Genomic DNA, 21,509 nt, shown 5'->3' with positions numbered 1-21,509 from the left:
ATCATGTTACATGGTTTTGCTACTGAATTGTGGGAGCTTGGACAAGTTACTTAATACTTGCAGCTTCAGTTTCCTTAACTGTAAAGTAGGAATAATATTACCTACTAAATAGGTAATACATATTATTTTATAGTTGCATTAGTTAAGCTTGATAGCCACCTAATATATGCAGGAGCATGACTATCAAGTTTAATTAATTCACCCATTCACTTAATAAGTATTTTTGACTATCTTATATGTGTTAGGCACTGTGTTATACTGAAGGGATGTAGTATTGAGCAAAATAATTACTCTTCTCCCCCACAGAGTTAATCATTTAGCCTTGTATAGTTATGCTCATATGAGATAATATATATAGAGTTCATAGTTTAGAGATCAAATGAGATAATATTTGTATAATGGCACAATCGAGATTAATTTTCTTGTTTCCTTTGACTATGGTATCCACTTCCCCACCCCTGATATTGTACAGTTGTGTGATGACTACTGAGAGTCAGGGATTGTGGGTTGTTACCCTGGATTTAGCACTAACAAGATTTTTATAATTTCTCCTTGTATTACATTCCATATCTGTAATGAGGGCTCTGTTTACCCTGAGGCTGAGCAACTCTAGGAAGTATCTTTTCTTAACTTTCCATTTCTCTTTATCCTATCCACAACAATCAAGGTAAATGAAAATAATTTGATAGTGTAATAATTTTGTTGATGAGAGGAAGTGCAAAGCAATATTATTTGCAAACCAGTGCCATCTAGTGGAAAATGTGTAATTTTCTCAAATTGTTCTGACTGGGCAATCTCTATTCTTTGTGAAATAAGACTACTGATTGGTGTCCTGAAAATTTTAGGCTGTTATTGAGAACAGTTAATTTTTTTCTCAAAAAAAGATAAAAGATTCCATAAAACAAAACCAGGAACAGAAATATTGTAAAATGCCAGGAAAGCAAAATTTCTTTACTATTCAATTATGTGAAATATGACATATTCAAGGAAAATTAGAAATTTACTTATAAATTTAAAAATATAGTAAGTACATTTTCTTCATGACTTATGTATTTATTTTAAACAAATTTATTGAGATATAATTCTTCTCATTTTTTCTTTCTTTCTTTCTTTCTTTCTTTCTTTCTTTCTTTCTTTCTTTCTTTCTTTCTTTCTTTTTTTTTAAGGGATGGTGTCTCACTATGTTGCCTGGGGCAATCTTGAACTGGCCTTAAGTGATTCTCTTGCCTATGCCTCCCAAGTAGCTAGGATTACAGGAGAGACCCACCACACCCAGTGAGATCTAATTCTTACATCATACAATTCACTCATTTGATGTATTCAATTAAATCATTTTTAGTACCTTCACAGCATTGTGCAAGCATCATCACAATCAATTTTAGAACGTTTCATCACTCAATGACCAAATTGTTACACTTCAAATCATAAAACCTTTGAACACGAATTACATGTAACTAAAACACCTAAAAATGTCTGAGGTTTAAAAGAAAGATTTTTAGTTAGTCTGCTTAATAGAAGAAACCAGATGCTGGGCATTTGCAGATTAAATTTTTTTCAAGGCTTTAGAACATGTAGTCTATAAGGCACTGTTATTGGAATGTGCATACATGTTTGTTTCGCATGAAATTCAGATTTTTTTGAAACCTTTCTCCCTCAAATTTTTTCTTTTTAAAATGAGAGGTGATATTGTGACTAATTTTTGAATTGCCAGGAGCAAATAGTAAATTTTTGTCATTATTTTCCAAACTCAAGTACAATGAGACTTGCTTAGTTGGTGATATTAGTCTTCATATGTTACATTTAATTAACTAAAAGTGTCTTGCCCTATTTGCAAATTTTTTATAGGTTTTAAAACTAAGACTTATTGGTGATCAATTAGTAGCTTTCAGATTGTTATATATGAATATGGTCCAGAGTTTCCATTTGACCTATCTGTAAGGCTTAGCCTGACCTGTGGCAGGCACTCAAGAAATGGTAGTCTCCTTCTTGAGTTTGCATGCCTTTGTTTGAGTTTGAGAATAAAATCTAACACCTGATTTTTTTTTCACCATATACCTGCTCCTTTTGATTCAACTTGAGGACATACATCTTTTAAATGTGTAGATCACAGAACAAAACTCATAGATTCCACTTAGAACAGTTTCATTCAAGCATCTGGTGACTGTGGCTATTTAAATTAAAATTACTTAAAATTACCTAAAATTAAAAGGAATTATAATGAAAATAATTAAAAATTCATTTCGTCAGTTGAATTAGCCAGTTTTCGACAGCGCAAGAGCTATCCACAGCCACAGCTACCGGACAGCAGGCACGCACAGCCAGAGACTGCACAGCAGGTACAAGGCTTTAAGCCTCTGCGAGAGGTGGGATCCCACGGGATCTGGGGGCCAATCAGCAGTGCGACCGGGGCCTGGCTTGCCATTGGCTGGCGACCACTGGAAGCACGCGTCCAGCTGCGCCTGCAGCCAGGGCGTGAGGTTCTTTTTCTGGATCACCAGCCTCGTAGTTGAGGCGTGGACTCTGGCCGGGTGGCTGTCACAGGTGACTGCTGGGAGCGGGGGCGAAGGGCGGAACCGCTGGCCGTTTTTAATGCCAATATTAAAAAGTATTTCATTAGCATTTCTCTTTTTATGAAAAGTAAGACATAACAATGGTATGTACCCTCCTAGTCCTCTTTAAGCACTTTCAGTTGGGTAAAAAAAAGTTGTAAGCTTCCACAGTGTTTCAGATACTGTGTTCAACACAGGCTTGCCAAGTCACCCTTAAAAAGGAATTGTTGGCTGGTCATGGTGGCTCACACCTGCAATCCCAGCATTTTGGGAAGCCATGGCAGGCGGATCACGAGGTCAGGAGTTCGAGACCAGCCTGACCAACATGGTGAAACCTCGTCTCTACTAAAAATAAAAAAATTATCCAGGCGTGGTGGCACACGCCTGTAATCCCGGCTACTCAGGAGGTTGAGGCAGGAGAATCGCTTGAACCCGGGAGGCGGAGGTTGCAGGGAGCCGAGATCACACCATGGCACTCCAGCCTAGGCGACAGAGTGAGACTACGTCTCAAAAAAAAAAAAAAAAAAAAAAGGGAATTGTTAAACCTGTAAGATTATAGATTTAATATTAATTCTTCTACACTGATTACCAACCTGTGATGGTAAACAAGTCACTTAATCTCTGTTTGCCTCATTTTTTACATCTATAAAAATAGAGATGTTAATGGTATCCATCTTACGGGGCTGTTGTGAGGACTAAATGAGTTAATATTTAAAGTGCTTAGAATATGCCTGTCAAATATTAAGCACATACAGATGTTTGCTCTATTTAATGTTGAAATTACTTCGTTCTTGGAAGAATGACCATTTTCATACTAGATGCCACATCTTTGCCTGTTTCAGTGAGAGATTTCTTTTGAAATATGAAATGCTGGTAGAGTGCCAGATGATTATAGGACAAAATATTCTCTTCATATTCTTCCTGTCCTTCTCAAGATATTCTATGCCTTGCTCTCCTGCTCTTCCTTTCCTGCTATTACTGAATCTATTGGTTTTAATGCACTTGAAAGAGGGTCATAGGTATTTGCACAGGCAATATTCGTCTATAATTAGAGAGGGCAGCAGTAAACGTTGTAATTGTGATTAATGCTGGTAGTTTTAACAGTTATAATGGAAATATGTTACACGTGACTTTCATGTGCAATCTGTAGTTTATGAGTAAGGACAGTTTTTTGTTTTTAAATGTCTAGTTTCCTGAATTACTAGTAACATTTATTTGGTACAAAAATCAATATGATTTTTCTTTTTTCTCTTTTTTTTTTTTTGAGGGAGTCTTGCTTTGTCACCCAGGGTAGAGTGCAGTGACACAATCTCGGCTCACTGCAACCTCCGCTTCCCAGGTTCAAGTGATTCTCTCACCTCAGCCTTCCGAGTAGGTGGGACTACAGGCGTGCGCCACCACGCCTGGCTAATTTTTGTATATTTAGTAGAGACGAGGGTTCGCCATGTTGGCCAGGCTGGTCTCGAACTCCTGACCTCAGGTGATCCAACCACCTGGGCCTCCCAAAGTGCTGGGATTACAGGCGTGAGCCACCATGCCCAGCCTCAATCTGATTTTTCTGCTTTGTATAAAAATTGGAAATAAAGATTATCTAGTTAGTTCTTAGATGACTTTTTTATGATACAAACTTCATGGTTATGGTGAATGTATTTTGTGAAAAGGCCAAAAATGTGTTTTTGTGACTGAAATTTTATCCTTTATGGTCTGTGCTCAAAGGCTCACTGAATTCTGAACCTATTTAGATAATTAATAGAACTGATAATTGAATGCAGTACTCTGAGTGATGTGTGAAATTTTAAAGTAAGCTTCTCTTGGATAAAGTAAAGTTTTCTTACCCGGCTTTCCGTGAAACCTGAACTATTGGTTAATAGCTTAGTTGTTTTTGGATACTGCCTAAAGAAAACTGTCTTCCCTTTACCTGGATTATTGGCACTGTTATGGGTTTCCACATAGATTTAAAGAAGTTAGGGAGATACTGGTTTTGCAGGTTGTTGTGTATAAAGCTTTGGCCTTTCTTGGAGTAGTAACTAACAGTGTTTATGTTATTCTGCCAATATTGAAAAATACAGATTGTTTAACTACAGTATGTTAAACCATTGTTTGACTTGTAGTTAAACAATATGTTTCTTCAATACGGGCAGAATAACACAAATGTTTTCTTTTCTATTGATAGATGAATATGTGCTTAGGACTCTACTTTCAAAGAATTAGGTGTTTTCATGATGTCTGTAGTAGTAATTCTTTGTGTTCAAATCCATCCCAAACCCCATCTCCCTTGTACTCATTCTTCACAGAACACAAAAACAGAAAAATAAAACCCAGACAGTGTATTCCTTACTACATCAAAGTACACTTTGTTTTTGGACAGAAACCACAAGTGTTTATTGCAGAAATCTGGCCAAGCTCCCAGTTGGCTGGGCAGGTGAGATAGGGAGGAAGTGATCTGACCCAGGGAGGGGCTCAGAGCTGTGAGATGATATTGGGTGCCAGGCTGCAGGTGAGGCCTGTGCCATCTGGTTCCACATTCAGGGCCTTCATTATGTCATCCTGTACCACCATGAAGAACCTTCTGAGACGTTGATAAAGTACAATTTTTTGATAGTTTGAAATTATTTTAATTTTTACATCATTTTAGATGGAGGAGGCATTTATTTAGTTATAGAATTTTTAACAGTCTCAACCAAAATATCTTCGTAAAAAATTTATTTTATGTATCTACCACCATACAGTAAGGTTTTTGTTTTTTGTTTTTGTTTTTCGAGAGGGAGTCTCTCTCTGTCACCCAGGCTGGAGTTCAGTGATGAGATCTCAGCTCACTGCAAACTCCGCCTTCCGGGTTCAAGCAATTCTCTGCCTCAGCCTCCCGAGTAGCTTGGATTACAGGTGCCCACCACCATGCCCGGCTAATTTTTGTATTTTTAGTGGAGACGGGGTTTCACCATCTTGGCCACGCTGATTTTGAACTCCTGACCTTGTGATTCGCCCACCTTGGCCTCCCAAAGTGCTGGGATTACAGGTGTGAGCCACTGCACCCAGCCCAGTAAAGTCTTTACTACTTAAAACTGTATATTTTCCACTACATTAGTATTAAATGCATACTAATGCTGACCGAACTCATTAACGTCATTTCTGATTGCTTTCAGATAATGCTTGATCTAATTTGGTATCTGTAACTAAGAATGTAAAGTAAATGAGAAATTATGTTGCATATAGGTTTCCATGGCTGCATTCTTTTCTGTATAATTTTTATTTTTACAGTTTGATTATTGTAGATATATAAATACTCATAGTAATATCACATTTAAACAGCTTTCCTATTCTATTCTTATTTTTAAATAAGGGGATGCAAAATTAGACCTATATGTTTTACATCATCTTTTGCACATGCACTTTTTAGAAATGAAAAGGATTATGATTGACCTGGATAAATTAATATAATTCTTTGAAGGCTGAAGTAAAACCTGTTTGATACCAATAGCAGTTTCTGAAGTAGCTATGGCTAGAAACTTAAAATAAGCCTAATTAAAGAGATGATTGTCTTTATGAAATTGGATGCTATAATATATCTGTGTTTTTGAACACTCAGACATTAAAGCGTGCATGCTTTAAATGATATGTTTTTGTTTAACGTCATCAGCATTCACTTCAGCCAAAGTGATGGAATTCTTTTTTCTCTCCAGCTTTGAAAATCTAACAGATATATATTTTTGGTTTGTGGTTTTAATGTTCCATTGCAGAGCAACATGGGAGACGCTGAAGCAGGCAAGAAGATCTTCATTCGAAAATGTGCTCAGTGCCACACAGTGGAAAAAGGTGAAAAACACAAGACTGGTCCAAATCTCTGGGGCCTCTTTGACTGAAAAACAGGACAAACACCAGGATTTTCTTGTGCAGAGGCAAACAAAAACTAAGCAGGTAAAACTAAACTAAAAAGTTTTTTAAACTTTTTAAACTAAAAAGGTAAAAACTAGCAGTTATGGGAGAGAACCAGATACTTTGTAGGAAAGAATAAAGCACATGATTTGGCATTATAATAATTTCCTAATCTGCGGTGTTAAAAATGGACCACTCTTTACATATTACTGAAATGTGGATTTATATCGTAAGACCTGCATTTGGATAACTGATCATCCTTTTAATCAGAATAATTAATAATCTTGTATGTCATAGGTTTTTGCCTATACAGGGTATTTGATTTTAGGTAATACATTTATCTTGAAAAAGTATAAGCTAGATTTTTAAAAAATCATATTTTAGTGGTATAATGAAAGTAGTGATTCTATTTGCGGTATTGATTTTAGCAGAGTGGGAGGAATATTATATAGTTTGAAGAGTATATTCAGCATGGTTTTTTGTTGGTGGAAAGAGGGTAGATAAAATGAGACAGTATCTTAGGGTTAAGATCGAAGTGGTTGGAAAAGACTACTCTATCTTTGCAAAGCAATTTGTCATTCCTGGATATTATAATCATATGGAGATATATGTGTGTGTATATATGTGTGTATATGTATATATATAAAATCTCTGAGAATGGAGATTATAATATAACCCTGTTAAATATATATATATAGTTATATATCTATATAAGCTTTTTTGAGAGAGAGATATTTATATATCAGCTTTTTTCAAAATAGGGTATAACTCTATTTGAAACTTTTCTTGGGGCCTAGCATATCTTATAGGTTGGCATTTCAAGTCACTACTATTTGGAAACAGTTTTATTTTATTTTTTATTTGTTTTTATTATTTTTACTGAAGTGAAATTTATGTAACGTAATTAGCCATTTTAAAGTGTACAGTTCCGTAGCATTTAGTGCATTCATAATGCTGTAAAATCACCACCTTTCCCTAGTTTCAAAACTTTTTTTATCACTCCAGAATAACTGCATCTATTAAGTAATCACTCTGCATTCCCTCTTAACCCTATTCCCTGGCAACCACTAATCTGCATTCTGTCTCTTTGGACTTGCCTATTGGGTCATATAAAAGGAATCATATAATATGTGACCCTTTGTGTCTGACGTCTTTTACTTAGCATAATGTTTTCAAGGCTCATCTAAATTGTAGGACGTATCAGTACTTCATTCCTTCCCCCCATTGGAAATGTTTATTTAACAACAACAACAACAAAATTACAACAAACAACCCAGAATACAACAGGTGGTACTGAGAAACTAAGTCTAATAATTTTTTATGGCAATCAATACTTCTCGTGATGCTTTTCATTCCTTTTTATGGGTAAAGTTCTAGTTATGGCCTCTAGCTACATAATTCCAATCTCTGACTTTGTTATTACATGATCCCTGTGCATTTCTGTCTCTACATAACCATTTTCTCATAAGGACACCAATCATATTGGATTGTGGGCTTGTCCTACACCAATATGACCTCATCTCAGTTAATCACATCTGCAATGACTCTATTTCCAGACAAACTCATATTCTGAGTTACCAGGGGTTAGGACCTCAACATATCTTTATTTGGGGGAGACTCATAATAAAGGACTACTTTTACATATAAAATAAATACATAATTGGCCAAACATGGTGGCACGCACATGTAATCCCAAAACTTTGGGAGGCTGAGGTGGTAGGATTACTTGAGGCCAGGAGTTCAAGACCAGCCTGGGCAACGTAGTAAGACCCTGTCTCTACAAAAAATAAATTAGCTGATGGCTGGGCATGGTAGCTCATGCCTGTAATCCCTGCACTTTGGGAGGCCAAGGCAGGTGGATCACCTGAGGTCAGGAGTTCAAGACCAGTTTGGCCAATATGGTGAAACCTCACCTCCTAAAAAAAATAAAAAATAAAAAACTTAGGGCATGTGTGATGGCTCATGCCTGTAATCCCAGCACTTTGGAAGGCCGAGGTGGGCAGATCACGAGGTCAGGAGTTCACACCAGCCTGGCCAACACAGTGATACCACATCTCTACTAAAAATACAAAAATCAGCCAGGCATGGTGGTGTGCGCTTGCAGTCCCAGCTACTCGGTAGGCTGAGGCAGGAGAATCGCTTGAATCCAGAAGGTAGAGGTTGCGATGAGCCGAGATCACGCCACTGCACTCCAGCTGGGGCAACAGAGCAAGACTTTGTCTTAAAAAAAAAAAAAATTAGCCGGATGTGGTGGTATATTCCTCTAGTCCTAGTTACTCAGGAGGCTGAGGCAGGAGGATGCCTTGAGCCAAGGAGGTTAAGGCTGCAGTAACCCATGATCTCACAGCTGCACTCCGGCCTGGGTGACAGAGTGAGACTCTGTCTCAAAAAAAAAAAAAAAAAAAGAAATTAAGTAAATAAATTTATAAATACATAATTGATAAAGTACTTATACTATAAGTACATTGAATAAAATTTAATATTTGTCAAGTCAATAGTATTTTATCATCTTTTAAAATATCAGCATATTTATTATTAACACAATATCATTGTAGTTGGGATGTGCAAAAATGCTGGTGATAGGTACTGGTAATACTTTGGTCTTTCTCCTGGGTTCCTGCAAGGAACCTCTAAAACCTTGCAATTTCTAGAGTGACAGGAGTATGTTTGTTATTATAGTTGGCCCTTGGGACCAAGACCTGAGTTTATGTTAATACGATGAATCGTGGTGAACTCCCAGATAGTTTCAGGATGGGTGCTGACCAAGCTGCAAGGACTAAGCAGGTGATTACAGAATTAAGGCTTTGAGCTAGATGAGTAAGTCTGACCTCTGGGAACAGAATGGGGGTTGGAGGTTGAGTTCAGTCACATGGCCAGTGATTCACACAACCATGCCTGTGTAATGAAGCCCCTATTAAAAACTCTAGACACTTTCAATTGGAACTCTGGTTGAGCTTCCTGGTTGGTGAACACATCCATGTGTTGGGAGAGTGATGAGACCTGATTCCACAAATAAATGACTCGGAAGCTTTTCATTTGGGACCCTTCCAGCTGTCACCCTATGGGTCTCTTCCTCTGACTAGTCCTGATTTGTATCCTTTATAATACAACTGTAATTGCAAGTATAGTTCTTTCCTGAGTTCTGTGAGTTGTTCTAGTGATAAATTATTGATGTTGACGAGGTTGTGGGAACCCCTAAATTTGTAGCCAATTAGTTGGAAGTTTGGGTGGCTTGGAGCTGGTGTCTGAAGCAAAGGGACTATGGAGTCTGTGCTTACTCTGGGCAAGTAGTATTAAACTTGCATTGCAGTTATTGCAGTAGGATTCTCAGTTGATAGACTACTGAATAGATCAGTTTTTAACTCATCTTCATTGTTAGCATTTATATGACCTTTTAATTTTTAGAGTAGTATTTCTCTGTAGAGTCATTTTATTATTATTATCCTGTTATAAGCACAATTTTTGAACTTCTAATTTGTAGAGCAGTCTTAAGCCAATATTGTTCCTCTAACTGCCAGTAATTTGAGGAATTTATTCCTTAATAGCATTGATTTGAAAAACTATTAAAACTTATAACAAATATGTCTTTTATTATATAGATTGTTGCCAATGGTTGAAAGTTGTATAAGGCTTGGTTTTAACGTTATTTAAGAATTAGAAATAAAATTTCCGTAAATCGGATTGTTTAAGTAATATTTGTGACTAAATTGAGGATATAATATTATTATTTGTTCTGCTGATGAAATAAGAATAATAAGTAGCTTACTATGTTAATTGCGCTAGGATTTTAAAATAAGTTGACTTAAAACTAAACAAGGATTTAAAAAATACATTAGCACAGCTTAGCTAAAAACAGACTTCAAAAACTAAGAAGAACCAGGAAGTCAGTGGTTCAGTGTTAATAAAAATTGTGGTGCACTGTCAACCATATTTTATTTTCTGTGTATGACCTTTCTGTTTCAAATAATTATACTATTTTTATTTTCAGAAGATTACAGAAATTCTCAATTTTAAAGATTCTTCATCCCATATGACTTGTATAGAATATAATTTTATGAAACTCATGATTATAGCAGTAATCTTATGTGGTTTTTAAAATTGTAGCAAAATATATATGAGATAAAATTTACCATTTTAACCATCTTAACTGTAAAATTCTGTGTCATTTTAAGCACATTCACATTGTTTTGCAACCATCACCACCATCCATTTCCAGAACATTTTCATTTTCTCAAATTGAAACTCTGTACCCATTGAATAGCCCCTGGCAACTGGTATTCTACTTTGTGTCTTTGTGAATTTGACTGTCCTAGGTACCTAATATAAGTGGAATCAAATCATATAGTATTGGTCCTTTTGTGAGTGGCTTATTTCACTTAGCATAATGTCTTCAAGGTTCATCTATGTTGTAACACGTGTCGAAATTTCTATCTTTTTAAAGACTGAATACTATTCTATTATATGTAGATAGCATTTTGTTTATCTATTTATCCATTGATGGAGACTTGGGTTGCTTCCACCTTTTGACTCTTGTGACTAATACTGCTATGCACATGGGTGTACAAATATCTGTTGAGTCCCTGTTTTCATTCCTTTGGGTATATACCCAGAAGTGGAATTGCTGAATCCTATGATAATTCTGTGTCTAATTTTTTGAGGAACAACCATATCCTTTTCCACAGTGGTTGCATCATTTTATGTTTCCACAACTCCATTGTAAATTAGAATACACAAGGGTTCTAATTTCTCCAACTTCTCACCAACACTTATTTTCTGTTTTTGTGATAACAGCCATCCTAATGGGTTTGAAGTGCTATCTCATGTGGTTTTGGTTTTCATTTCCCTAATAACTGGTGATGTTGAACCATATATATTGTGTTTTTCTTTCTTCTTCTTCTTTTTTTTGAGATGGAGTCTCACTCACTCTGTCACCCAGGCTGGAGTACAGTGTTGTGATCTCGGCTCACTACAACCTCTGCGTCCCAGATTCAAGCTATTTTGTTGCCTCAGCCTCTGGAGTAGCTGGGATTACAGGCATGCACCACCACGTGCAGCTAATTTTTTCTGCTGTTGTATTTTTAGTAGAGACGGGGTTTCACCAAGTTGGCCAGGCTGATCTTGAACTCCTGGCCTCAAGTGATCTGCCCGCCTTGGCTTCCCAAAGTGCTGGGATTACAGGCGTGAGCCACCGTGCCTGGCCATACTGTGTTTTTAAAAACATCAGTAAATGGAAAAAAATTTTCTTTTGAGAATAATGTCTTTATAGTGCATTGAAGTGCCACTTGCATTTTTGGGCAGTGATAATTGAAGGAGGTTTTAGAAACAAGTTGTTTGAATTAATTCATGATTTTTCCAGGATTCTATGTTAATAAATGGTGGAACTAGGATACAAACTCTGGTTTTCTTGGGCCTTTAAAGAAATCGTATCATGAGATTAGCATATTTAGCTAAACTATCTTATAAGGGATTTAAGTCTTTATCTTTTGCCTATTGTCATGTCAAATCTTGTTAATGGATGCAGTAAGAGCACATTGAATCATAAATGTATTAATAACTTTAAAAATATTTTGAAATGCTTACATTATACAAAAATTCAAATAGTTCAAAAGAAATATTTACCATTATGAGTGGTAAGGAAATTATGTATGTTCACTTTTCCTGACCTTCTCCTATTCCTGTCCCTCTACTGACTACATTTATTTGGCAATACTACTCTTTTTGATAATTTTGATAGTCATATTTATACTTGAAAGAATATCCATGTGCCTCTATAATTAGATTGATCTACATTAAGCAACATCCGCTTATCCTCCACTCTGAGGGATGACAAAGTCAAAATATTTATACAACTTCCCATTTTTCATAGTCTCCAACTCTTACCACTAAGGTATGTTGTTATTTCTACTCTGATATGCCATACATCATTAACACCCCGTGTAACCATAATTACCACAGTTGTTTTTAATATTTGTTCCACATTTAAATTGTACCAGTGAGTGTTCCCAGATTTTACCATATTATCTTCATCTATCTTTTGGTTGGTGGATGGTTTTTCTATTAGTTATAACAATAAGAAAGTATTACTGGAACTATATTGTCCCAGTTTTTGGATGTTTAAAAACAGCTGGGGATTGTTACTACACTTGAATGATAATTTGGGCATAAAATTATTGGGAGACATTTTAATTGCTCAGGATTTTATATGCTTTATGTTGAATTATTGTTTGGAGAAATATGAAACCAGCCTGATGGCTTTCCATTATGAGTTACTTGGTTTTTTATTTTATTCTTTTCTCTCTATGTTTCAGTAAAAGTCTTACTGAGAGTTAGCAAATTTGCTAGGCTATCTCTAGGCCTTGATTGATCAATTTCAGTATCTCCTGGGACATGTCGTATTCTTCCAGTTGATAGATTCAGTGCTTTTATTTTTGAAAGTTTTCTTGAATTATATGTTGTAATAGTTTTACTCTATTTCATTTGTTTTATAAAAGTCTTACTTGGGCCACCAGTTGTACAGATTCTTGTATCTCCTTGTCTGAGGATCTTCTGTATCTGTCATTTGACATTAGGGCTGATACCTAGAGTGATCATTTAAAACTATTTTTTCCATTTCATTTGTATCAGTATTTTGAAGTCTGATTGTGCTAGCAGTAGCATTGTCCCTTTTTGCTGTCATTTATGTGTTTCTGTTTTATCATTTTCTACTCGCGCCTTTGTAGCTCTATGATATGGTTTGGCTCTGTGTCCCCATCCAAATCTCATCTTGAATTGTAATCCCCATAATCCTCACATGTCAAGGGAGGGACCTGGTGGGAGGTGATTGGATCATAGGGGTGGTTTCCCTCATGCTGTTCTTGTGATAGTCATTGATTTCTCATGGGATCTGATGGTTTTATGAGTATTTGGAAGCTCCTCCTTCACACTTCTCTCTCCTGCCACCTTGTGAAGAAGGTACCTTGCTTCCCCTTCATCTTTCTCCATGATTATAAGTTTCCTGAGGCCTCCAGGCCATGTGGGACTGTGAGTCAATTAAACCTCTTTCCTTTATAAATTACCTAGTCTCGGGTATTTCCTTATAGCAGTGTGAATGGACTAGTATAGTAAATTGGTACCAGGGGTTTGGGGCACTGCTATAAAGATACTTAAAAATGTGTAAGAGATGGCCAGGCGCGGTGGCTCATACCTATAATCCCAGCACTTTGGGAGGCCAAGGCAGGTGGATCACAAGGTCAGGAGATTGAGACCATCTTGGCTAACACGATGAAACCCCGTCTCTACTAAAAATACAAAAAATTAGTTGAGTGTGGTGGCACGTGCCTGTAGTCCCAGCTACTTGGGAGGCTGAGGCAGGAGAATTGCTTGAACCCCGGAGCCGGATGTTGCAATGAGTTGAGATCGCGTCACTGCACCACAGCCTAGGCGACAGAGCGAGACTCTGTCTTTAAAAAAAAAAAAACACAATGTGTGCAAGAGACTTTGGAATTGGGTAATGGGCAGATGTTGGAACAATTTGGAGGGCTCAGAAGACAGGAAGATGTGGGAAAGTTGGGAGCTTCTTAGAAACTTGTTGAATGATTTTGACCAAAATGCTGACAATGACGTGGACAATGAAGTTCAGGCTGAGGTGGTCTCAGATGAAAATGAGGAACTTGTTGGGAACTGTAGTAAAAGTCACTCTTGCTGTGCTTTAGCAAAGAGACTGGCGGCATTTTGCCCCTGCCCTAGAGATCTGTGGGACTTCAAACTTGAGAGAGAAATGATTTAGGGTATCTGGTAGAAGACATTTCTAAGCAGCAAAGTGTTCAAGAGGTGACGGAGCATAAAAGTTTGGAAAATTTACAGCCAGAGCATGTGGTAGAAAAGAAAAACCTGGGCCGGGCACGGTGGCTCATGCCTATAATCCCAGCACTTTGGGAGGCCAAGGCGGGCGGATTATGAGGTCAGGAGATCGAGACCATCCTGGCTAACATGGTGAATCCCCATCTCTACTAAAAATATAAACAAAAAAACAAAAAAACATTAGCCTGGAGTGGTGGCAGGCGCCTGTAGTCCCAGCTACTCTGGAGGCTGAGGCAGGAGAATGGCGTGAACCTGGGAGGTGGAACTTGCAGTGAGCCGAGATTGCACCACTGCACTCCAGCCTGGGTGACAGAACGAGACTCTGTCTCAAAAAAAAAAAAAAAAAAAAAAGAAAGAAAGAAAAACCTGTTTTCTGGGGAGAAATTCAAGCTGGCTGCAGAAATTTCTACAAGTAACAAGGAGTTAATTGGCAAGACAATGTTAAGCACCAAGACAATGGGGGAAATATCTTCAGGGCATGTCAGAAACCTTCAAGGCAGCCCCTCCAATTACAGGCCTGAGACCTAGGAGGGAAAAATGATTTTGTGGTCCAGGCCTAGGGCCCCACTGCTGCTCTGTGCTCTGTGCAGCCTTTGGACTTGGTGCCCTGCTTCCCAGTCATTCCAGTTCCAACTATGGCTAAAAAGGGCCAAGGTACAACACAGGCCATTGCTTCAGAGGGTGCAAACCCCAAGCCTTGAAAGCTTCCATGTGGTGTGGGGCCTGCAGATACACAGAAGTCCAGAATTGAGGTTTGGGAACCTCTGCCTAGATTTCACAGGATGTATAGAAACACCTGGATGTCCAGGCAGAAGTCTGCTGTAGGGGCAGAGCCTTCATGGAGAACCTCTGCTAGGGCAGTGTGAAAGGGAAATGTGGGGTTGGAGCCCCCTCACAGAGTCCCCACTGGGGCATTGCCTAATGGAGCTATGAGAAGGGGGCCACCATTCTCCAGACCCCAGAATGGTAGATCCACCAACAGCTTGCATGTGTGACTGTTTTGCACAGATACTCAATGCCAGCCTGTGAAAGCAGCCAGGAGCAGGGCTGTACCCTGCAAAGCCACAGGAGTGGAGCTGTCCAAGACCATGGGAACTCATCTTTTGCATGACCCGGATGTGAGATATCAAGTCAAAGGAGATCATTTTGGAGCTTTAAGATTTGACTGCCTGGCTGGATTTCAGACTTGCATGGAGCCTGTAGCTCCTTTGTTTTGGCCAATTTCTCCCATTTGGAATGGGTGTATGTACCCATTGCTTGTATCCCCATTATATCTAGGAAGTAAATAACTTGCTTTTGATTTTACAAGCTCATAGGAGGAAGGGACTCACTTTATCTCAGATCAGACTTTTGACTATGGACTTTTGAGTTAATGCTGAAATGAATTGAGACTTTGGGGGATTGTTGAGAAGGCATGATTGGTTTTGCAATGTAAAATGATGTTAGATTTGGAAGGGGTCAGGGGTGGAATGACATGGTCTGGCTCTGTGTCCCCACCCAAATCTCATCTCGAATTGCAATCCCCATAATCTCCACATGTGGAGGGAGGGACCTGGTGGGAGGTGATTGGATCATGGGGGCAGTTTCCCCCATGCTGTTCTCATGATAGTGAGTTCTTACAATATCTGATGGTTTTATAAGTGTTTGGAAATTCCTCCTTTTCATGCTTCTCTCTCCTGATGCCTTGTGAAGAAGGTACTTACTTTCTCCTCACCTTCTACCATGGTGGTAGGTTTCTTGAGGCCTTCTCAGCTATGTGGAATTGTGAGACATATAAACCTCTTTCCTTTATAAATTACTCAGTCTTGGGTATTTCTTTACAGCAGTGTGAAAATAGACTAGAACACTCTACTTTGAGCCCTTAATTCATAATGGCCTTTTCTGAATCCATGGAAATGTGGTTATGATTTTCATCTGCCTGTTTATTAACACGTAACTTCTGATGTGTATTTTTCATTTAACATTTCGATTTTGTTTTTTGAAACAGGGTCTCACTCTGTTGCTTAGGCTGGAGTGCAGTGGTGCAATCTCAGCTCATTGCAGCTTTGACATCCTGGACTCAATTGATCATCCTACCTCAGCCTCCCGAGTAGCTGGGACCACAGATGTGCACCACCATCCCCGGCCATTTTTTTTTTCTATTTTTTGTAGAGATGGGATTTCACCATGTCACCAAAGCTGGTCTTGAACTCCTGAGCTCAAGCGATCCACCAGCCTCAGCCTCCCTAAGTGCTGGGGTTATAGGTGTGAGCCACCATGCCTGGCCTAACTTTTGTTTTTCATATTCCTTTCTGCTGTGTGTATGTATGTGATGTGTGTGTGTGTGTGTGTGTACTGTGTGTATTGTGTGTATTTTCAGTACTTTCTTGTGCTGGTTATTTTTGATTATTATCCACCTTCTGATGAAGATAGTCTTTTTGGACTAGTTATTTGCCAAAGGAAAATAAGGATGATGGCTGAGTTTTCTGGTTAGTTTTGACGTCTTCCTTACCCATAGTTATGTTAGATATAACATATACCTGAGCGTGTATGGGTGTATGTTTTGGTGGGGCTGTTATTTGGCTCTTTACTTCAGCTGGCAAAGACTGGCAGGCCTGGGGTTATGTTACCTTTACAGTTTCTCTTGTACCCTATAATGTAAGTTAGAGTCCTTCTTTCAAAGAGGACATATTTATGTTTTCTTCATTCATCCTGGCTCCCCTGGTCCTCCATGGTGTCAAACTGAATTTAAGAAGACTTTCATGGCCAGCTAATATGTCCTATTCTTTTTGAGCTAAACAAAGGCTTATGCCTTTGCCTTTCAGAGTGTATCACCTACTTTGAAGAGATGGTTAGTGAAATGTGTCATTCCACTCTGGGGTCCAGGTTTCATGTCCTTGGTAGGCTTCTAATTATAACAATTATAATAGGTGCTTCCTCAAAAGTTTTATCAAAAGTGAAGGTAGCATTTCTATTTTTCTTTCTCCGTGATCTTTTTGACTGGTTTTAGAAAGAAAAAAAGGAACCTTTCTCTATTTTCTTAAAACTGGATTTTTGAAATCGTGGATTTTGATGGAGATCTGGATAGAGGCAGCTTGGTAGGCTAGGTAGAAAACACATGGAAACATGAGTTAGTAGTAATAAATTCATGACTCTAGGTGGCTTTGTAATCTTAGGGCAAGCTTTGGACCATCATTTACTAATCTGCAAAATTAGAGATTGGATTACATGATCTCTAAGACCTTTTCTAGAAGGAACTCACTGTGATTCTTGGAGGATGAGGAACTGCTTAAGCACAACATGTCTTTGGTGGTAGTTCACTGGTTTACCGTAGAAGACCCTAAACAGTATGCGACTATTGGATTTCTACAGAGAAGCCAAGGAGTGGAGACAAATTTTGGAAATTTCTTACAGGTCAGAATCTGTAAGTCTCAGTTAAAATAACCTCCCTACGGAGTCCAAGATTAATCTTTTGTTCACATATGTAGGTCAGATCAGAAAGTAAGCCCTACAAATGTAACTACACAAACTTAAAACTTACCTTCACCTTTGTAGGTATTGTATGGGGAGAAGAGACTCTGATGGAATATTTGGAGAACCCAAAGAAATATATCCCTGGGACTGCACGTGGTGGCTCACACCTGTAATCCCAGCACTTTGGAGGCCAAGGCAGGCAGATCACCTGTCTTGAGAGAGAAGATCTTATTCAATATATGAAACGGGCAACATCTTCACTTCAGAAATACATTATAAGCCAAAATTTCTAATTTCAAAAATTGCACGTTTAAAGAAGTCATATTTGATCTTTTTTGATCAGCCTGTAGTAAGTTTAACATTTTAAAATAAAGGTTGGTATTTTTTATTGTGTGTGATCTACTGATCAGGAGCCCTTCAGAGTCTGAACTCTCTTTTGTTGGCTTGCTAAGGATGGGGATAGGTCAGGATGGAGGAGGAGAAGGAAGGAAACTAAAATCTGTTGTGGTTCAGTAGTCTCTACATGCACAAAGTATTTTATAAGCCTAACAACTACTATTGATGATGGTTTCCACATACTTATTTCTCTGTAATTTAAATGTAAATATAGAAGACATTAGCTTTAATTTTCATTAAGTTGTGCTTGGTTACATGTTTGCTTTTTATTATAAACAATACTTAAAGCAACTTTTAAAAAAGTAGGGAAAATAAGGTCACATAATTGATCTTACCTTAGGAATATTTTTGGGAAAAAAGAGCAAATTGTTGACCTTGGCTGATATAAAAGAGATAAGGAGAAAAGCAAGTCCAATGTTGTTAAATATTTATGTCATATAACATGTAATCTTCCTGCATTAAGATACTCTGCTAATCCTGAGTAATATGAAGCTAGATTTGCAGGGAAGGATAGCAGGGACACTGAGAGAGGGGGAGAAAAAATCCCAAAACCTTCATCATAAATGTGGAAAGAGCCCCCACCTTTCAGCAAATGCAAGAGACACATGGTGGGGCAGGTTTACAGCAGGACCCGGGTGGAAGGGAACAGTGACTTTGTGTAGTATGAGGCAGCCCCTGAAGCAGCTATGCAGTCCTGCAAGTATTGTATCACCGAAATATGACCCAATGCTTGAAGGAGAAGCTGAGTCCGTACCAAAGGGATAGGTAGTGGACTAGGTCTGGAATCATTATGGGTAATAAGACATGTGTTACCTCATTTACACTTCACAACAATGCCCCTGTGATGTGGGTTTTACCTTCTGTGTTGACACCTACAGAGATCTGGCACCAGAACCAAGACTTGGATCTTCTGCTCCAATTGCTTGTGGCTTTTCACCATTATCATAGGGATAATATTTTAGCAAGTTAAGATATTAGTGGGCTAGGTGCAGTGGCTCATGCCTGTAATCTCAGCACTTTGGGAGGCCAAGGTGCACAGATCGCTTGAGCCCAGGAATTGGAGGCCAGCCTGGTCAACATGGTGAAACCCTATCAATACAGAAAATACAAAAATTAGCTGTCCATGGTGGTATGTGCCTGTAGTCCCAGCAACTCGGGAGGCTGTGGCAGGAGAATTGCTTGAGCCTGGGAGGTCAAGGCTGCAGTGATCTGTGATTATGCCTTTACACTCAGCTAGAGCAACAGAGTGACATCCTGTCTCAAAATAAAATAAAATTAAGAAAAATATTAGCATATGCCTCCTGTGAAGATATCCTAACAGAGTTCTCAGAGTGAGGGGAACATATTGACAAACAGTGATTTCTAGACGGTTCCATTAAATCTGCTAAGTGCCCAGCCTTACTCTTAATGCATCTGGTAAGTCGGGGAGAATGCACTCCTCATGGAGCCCAGTGTCAGTATTGTGTAGGAAGAGTGCCTGTGGGGGCCCAGGGAGGGTTCAGAAAAAGCTGAGCTTGTTATTCTCTCCCTGAAGGAATTATCTGATAGGGGCAGAGACATCTGTAGGGACTCCAAGAGTGTGCTAAGGATGTTGCCAGTCTCAGAGCTCAGTTAAGTGTGCAAATATGTAGAATTAGGTGATGTACCCCCTATCCTAATTGGCATGAGGCCAGAGAGCTCTCTGAGAAAGAACTTGAACTCCATCCACATTTATAATTACAGTTTGTGTTTATACAACCCTGACAGATGAACGTGGTGGCATTGATAAAAGCCATATTGCAGGGGGAAGTAAGAGGCCCTCAGGTTTGGAGCTTGAATACTTTTGACTTACGGGAAGTAGAAGAAAGATGGTATAAGGAGAGTTGAGATGAAAAAGGCAGGTGGGTAGAAATGGAGAAATATTAAGTAGATTTCCATTAAAAAAATTGTAGTTAGAAATAATGTGTTGAATTTGCTTTGAATTTATGTTTACCTTAGAGCAAAATAAGTATCTCTTTGCTGATAGCAATGTTTCCTGTCAAGAAATAAAAGTTGAAAGAAAGTTTGCAAATGAATGCAATAATTAAAATACTTTATTGTGATAGGTGTTATTATTGAATATATATTATTTCTGAGAGGCTTAAGTCCATTTTAGGATGAATTTGCATGAAGGGACTTTTGGGTGTGGTAGGGATTTTATACTGTGCCAGTTTAGCTAAGCTGGAACTGCATCTTCCAAATTATTCTCTATATTGTCCTCAGTTAGGGCTAGTCACAAGAGAAATTTGTCTGAGATTCAAAAGGGGTCAGGCAGAAACTGACATTTGGAAGGTCAGTTCAGGGCCCCAGGTACAAATTATACTTGTAACTAATCTGTTGACTCACCTTTGTGTGATAGGACAACAGCTCTTCCAACTCCTGCCGCATATTCTTTTACAGCTTCTTTGAGTCTTGGGCCAGGACTGTGTGGAGCTTCGAGGGGAAAGGGCCTAGGTTTTTCAGGCCACTCATATCATCCAGATTTGAAATGGGGAGAAACAGACAACACAGGTACCAGTTTACCCTCACAGGCTTGTCATTGCTCTCTCTGTTTGGCTTGCAGCTTTCTTTCCAAGTACTTGCTCTGCTGATCTACAACAACCTTAGGCCCACTGCTAGATGCAGAGCCGTTAACAAAGATCCTTTGACCAGACTTGAGTCAGGCTCATCTAAACTGTCTTCTCGACTAGGCCCTGATCTTGGTCTCTGTGTTTGATGCACTTAGTACAGTTTTAGCAAGAATTGTGCTAAACTAGTTTAGCAAAAATCTCCCACCCTTGGTATCTGATAAAATTCCTCACCCCTCAGCTTTTTTATCTAATCCCCTGGCCTGCCTTCAGCAAGTATTCCGTTAAGTCGGTTTGGCCAGAATCGCCTCTTACACCTGGCGTTTCCTCTTAGTGCTTTTTCATCCACTGAGCTTCCACCCTGCTTCTTAGCTATAAACTCCACTTGACCTTGTTGTATTTATAGTTGAGCTCAATCTTTCTCCCTACTGCAAAACTCTCATCGTAGTAGTCTCTTCTTCAGTAACATCCTTCTTCCTGTCTTTAAGCAGTGTCAGAATAATTTTTTTCTGTAACACCAACAACCTCCCATAGTTGTCTTCACTAGTTCTGCTTTGTGGTCTTACTGACTTTCCTCCGATTGTTTAACTGTCCCTTTCTCGACCTTTATCTCCTCAACTTCTCCCCGAATTGTGGAAGGCCTAATTCCTATAATAAATTCCTTATTCACATCAATCATAGTGGTACTGCTTATCTGCTCAAACCCTAACTGATACGGGCACCGTATCTGTGCAACGCCTACTTTGTGAAAGATGAGAACCTCTAAGGAAATTACTCTTTGAGTGCACTTCCATCTAAATTAGGTGTGCCCTGA

General features: G+C 38.6%; 1 protein-coding gene and 1 long non-coding RNA gene across 3 annotated transcripts in view; one reads left to right on the top strand and one right to left on the bottom strand.

Annotated features, from left to right (window-relative positions):
* Positions 1-2,459: 2,459 nt before the first annotated feature.
* LOC105483169 (phosphodiesterase 11A) overlaps positions 2,460-21,509 on the top strand; it is a 510,053-nt gene continuing 491,003 nt past the window's right edge. The window contains exons 1-2 of one of the 2 annotated variants that reach the window (XM_071072993.1): positions 2,460-2,541; positions 6,287-6,464. Coding sequence is in view for 1 of the 2 variants with exons in the window: in XM_071072992.1 (XP_070929093.1) it covers positions 6,159-6,464 (306 nt within the window). In the remaining variant the exon portion in view is untranslated. Of the gene's footprint in view, positions 2,542-5,815; positions 6,465-21,509 lie in introns of those variants that run through there. The other variant, XM_071072992.1, reaches the window with a different exon arrangement.
* Positions 16,194-20,917, bottom strand: LOC139357160 (uncharacterized). Its single transcript, XR_011609894.1, has 3 exons — positions 20,475-20,917; positions 17,782-17,926; positions 16,194-17,343 (listed from the first exon to the last, which is right to left on the bottom strand). It is a non-coding gene; the product is annotated as an uncharacterized lncRNA (long non-coding RNA).

The sequence above is a fragment of the Macaca nemestrina genome, chromosome 11, assembly GCF_043159975.1.
Source record: "Macaca nemestrina isolate mMacNem1 chromosome 11, mMacNem.hap1, whole genome shotgun sequence".
Taxonomy (NCBI): domain Eukaryota; kingdom Metazoa; phylum Chordata; class Mammalia; order Primates; family Cercopithecidae; genus Macaca; species Macaca nemestrina.
The sequence above is the reverse complement of the archived record's forward strand: the minus strand, read 5'-3'. Positions and strand labels throughout refer to the sequence as shown.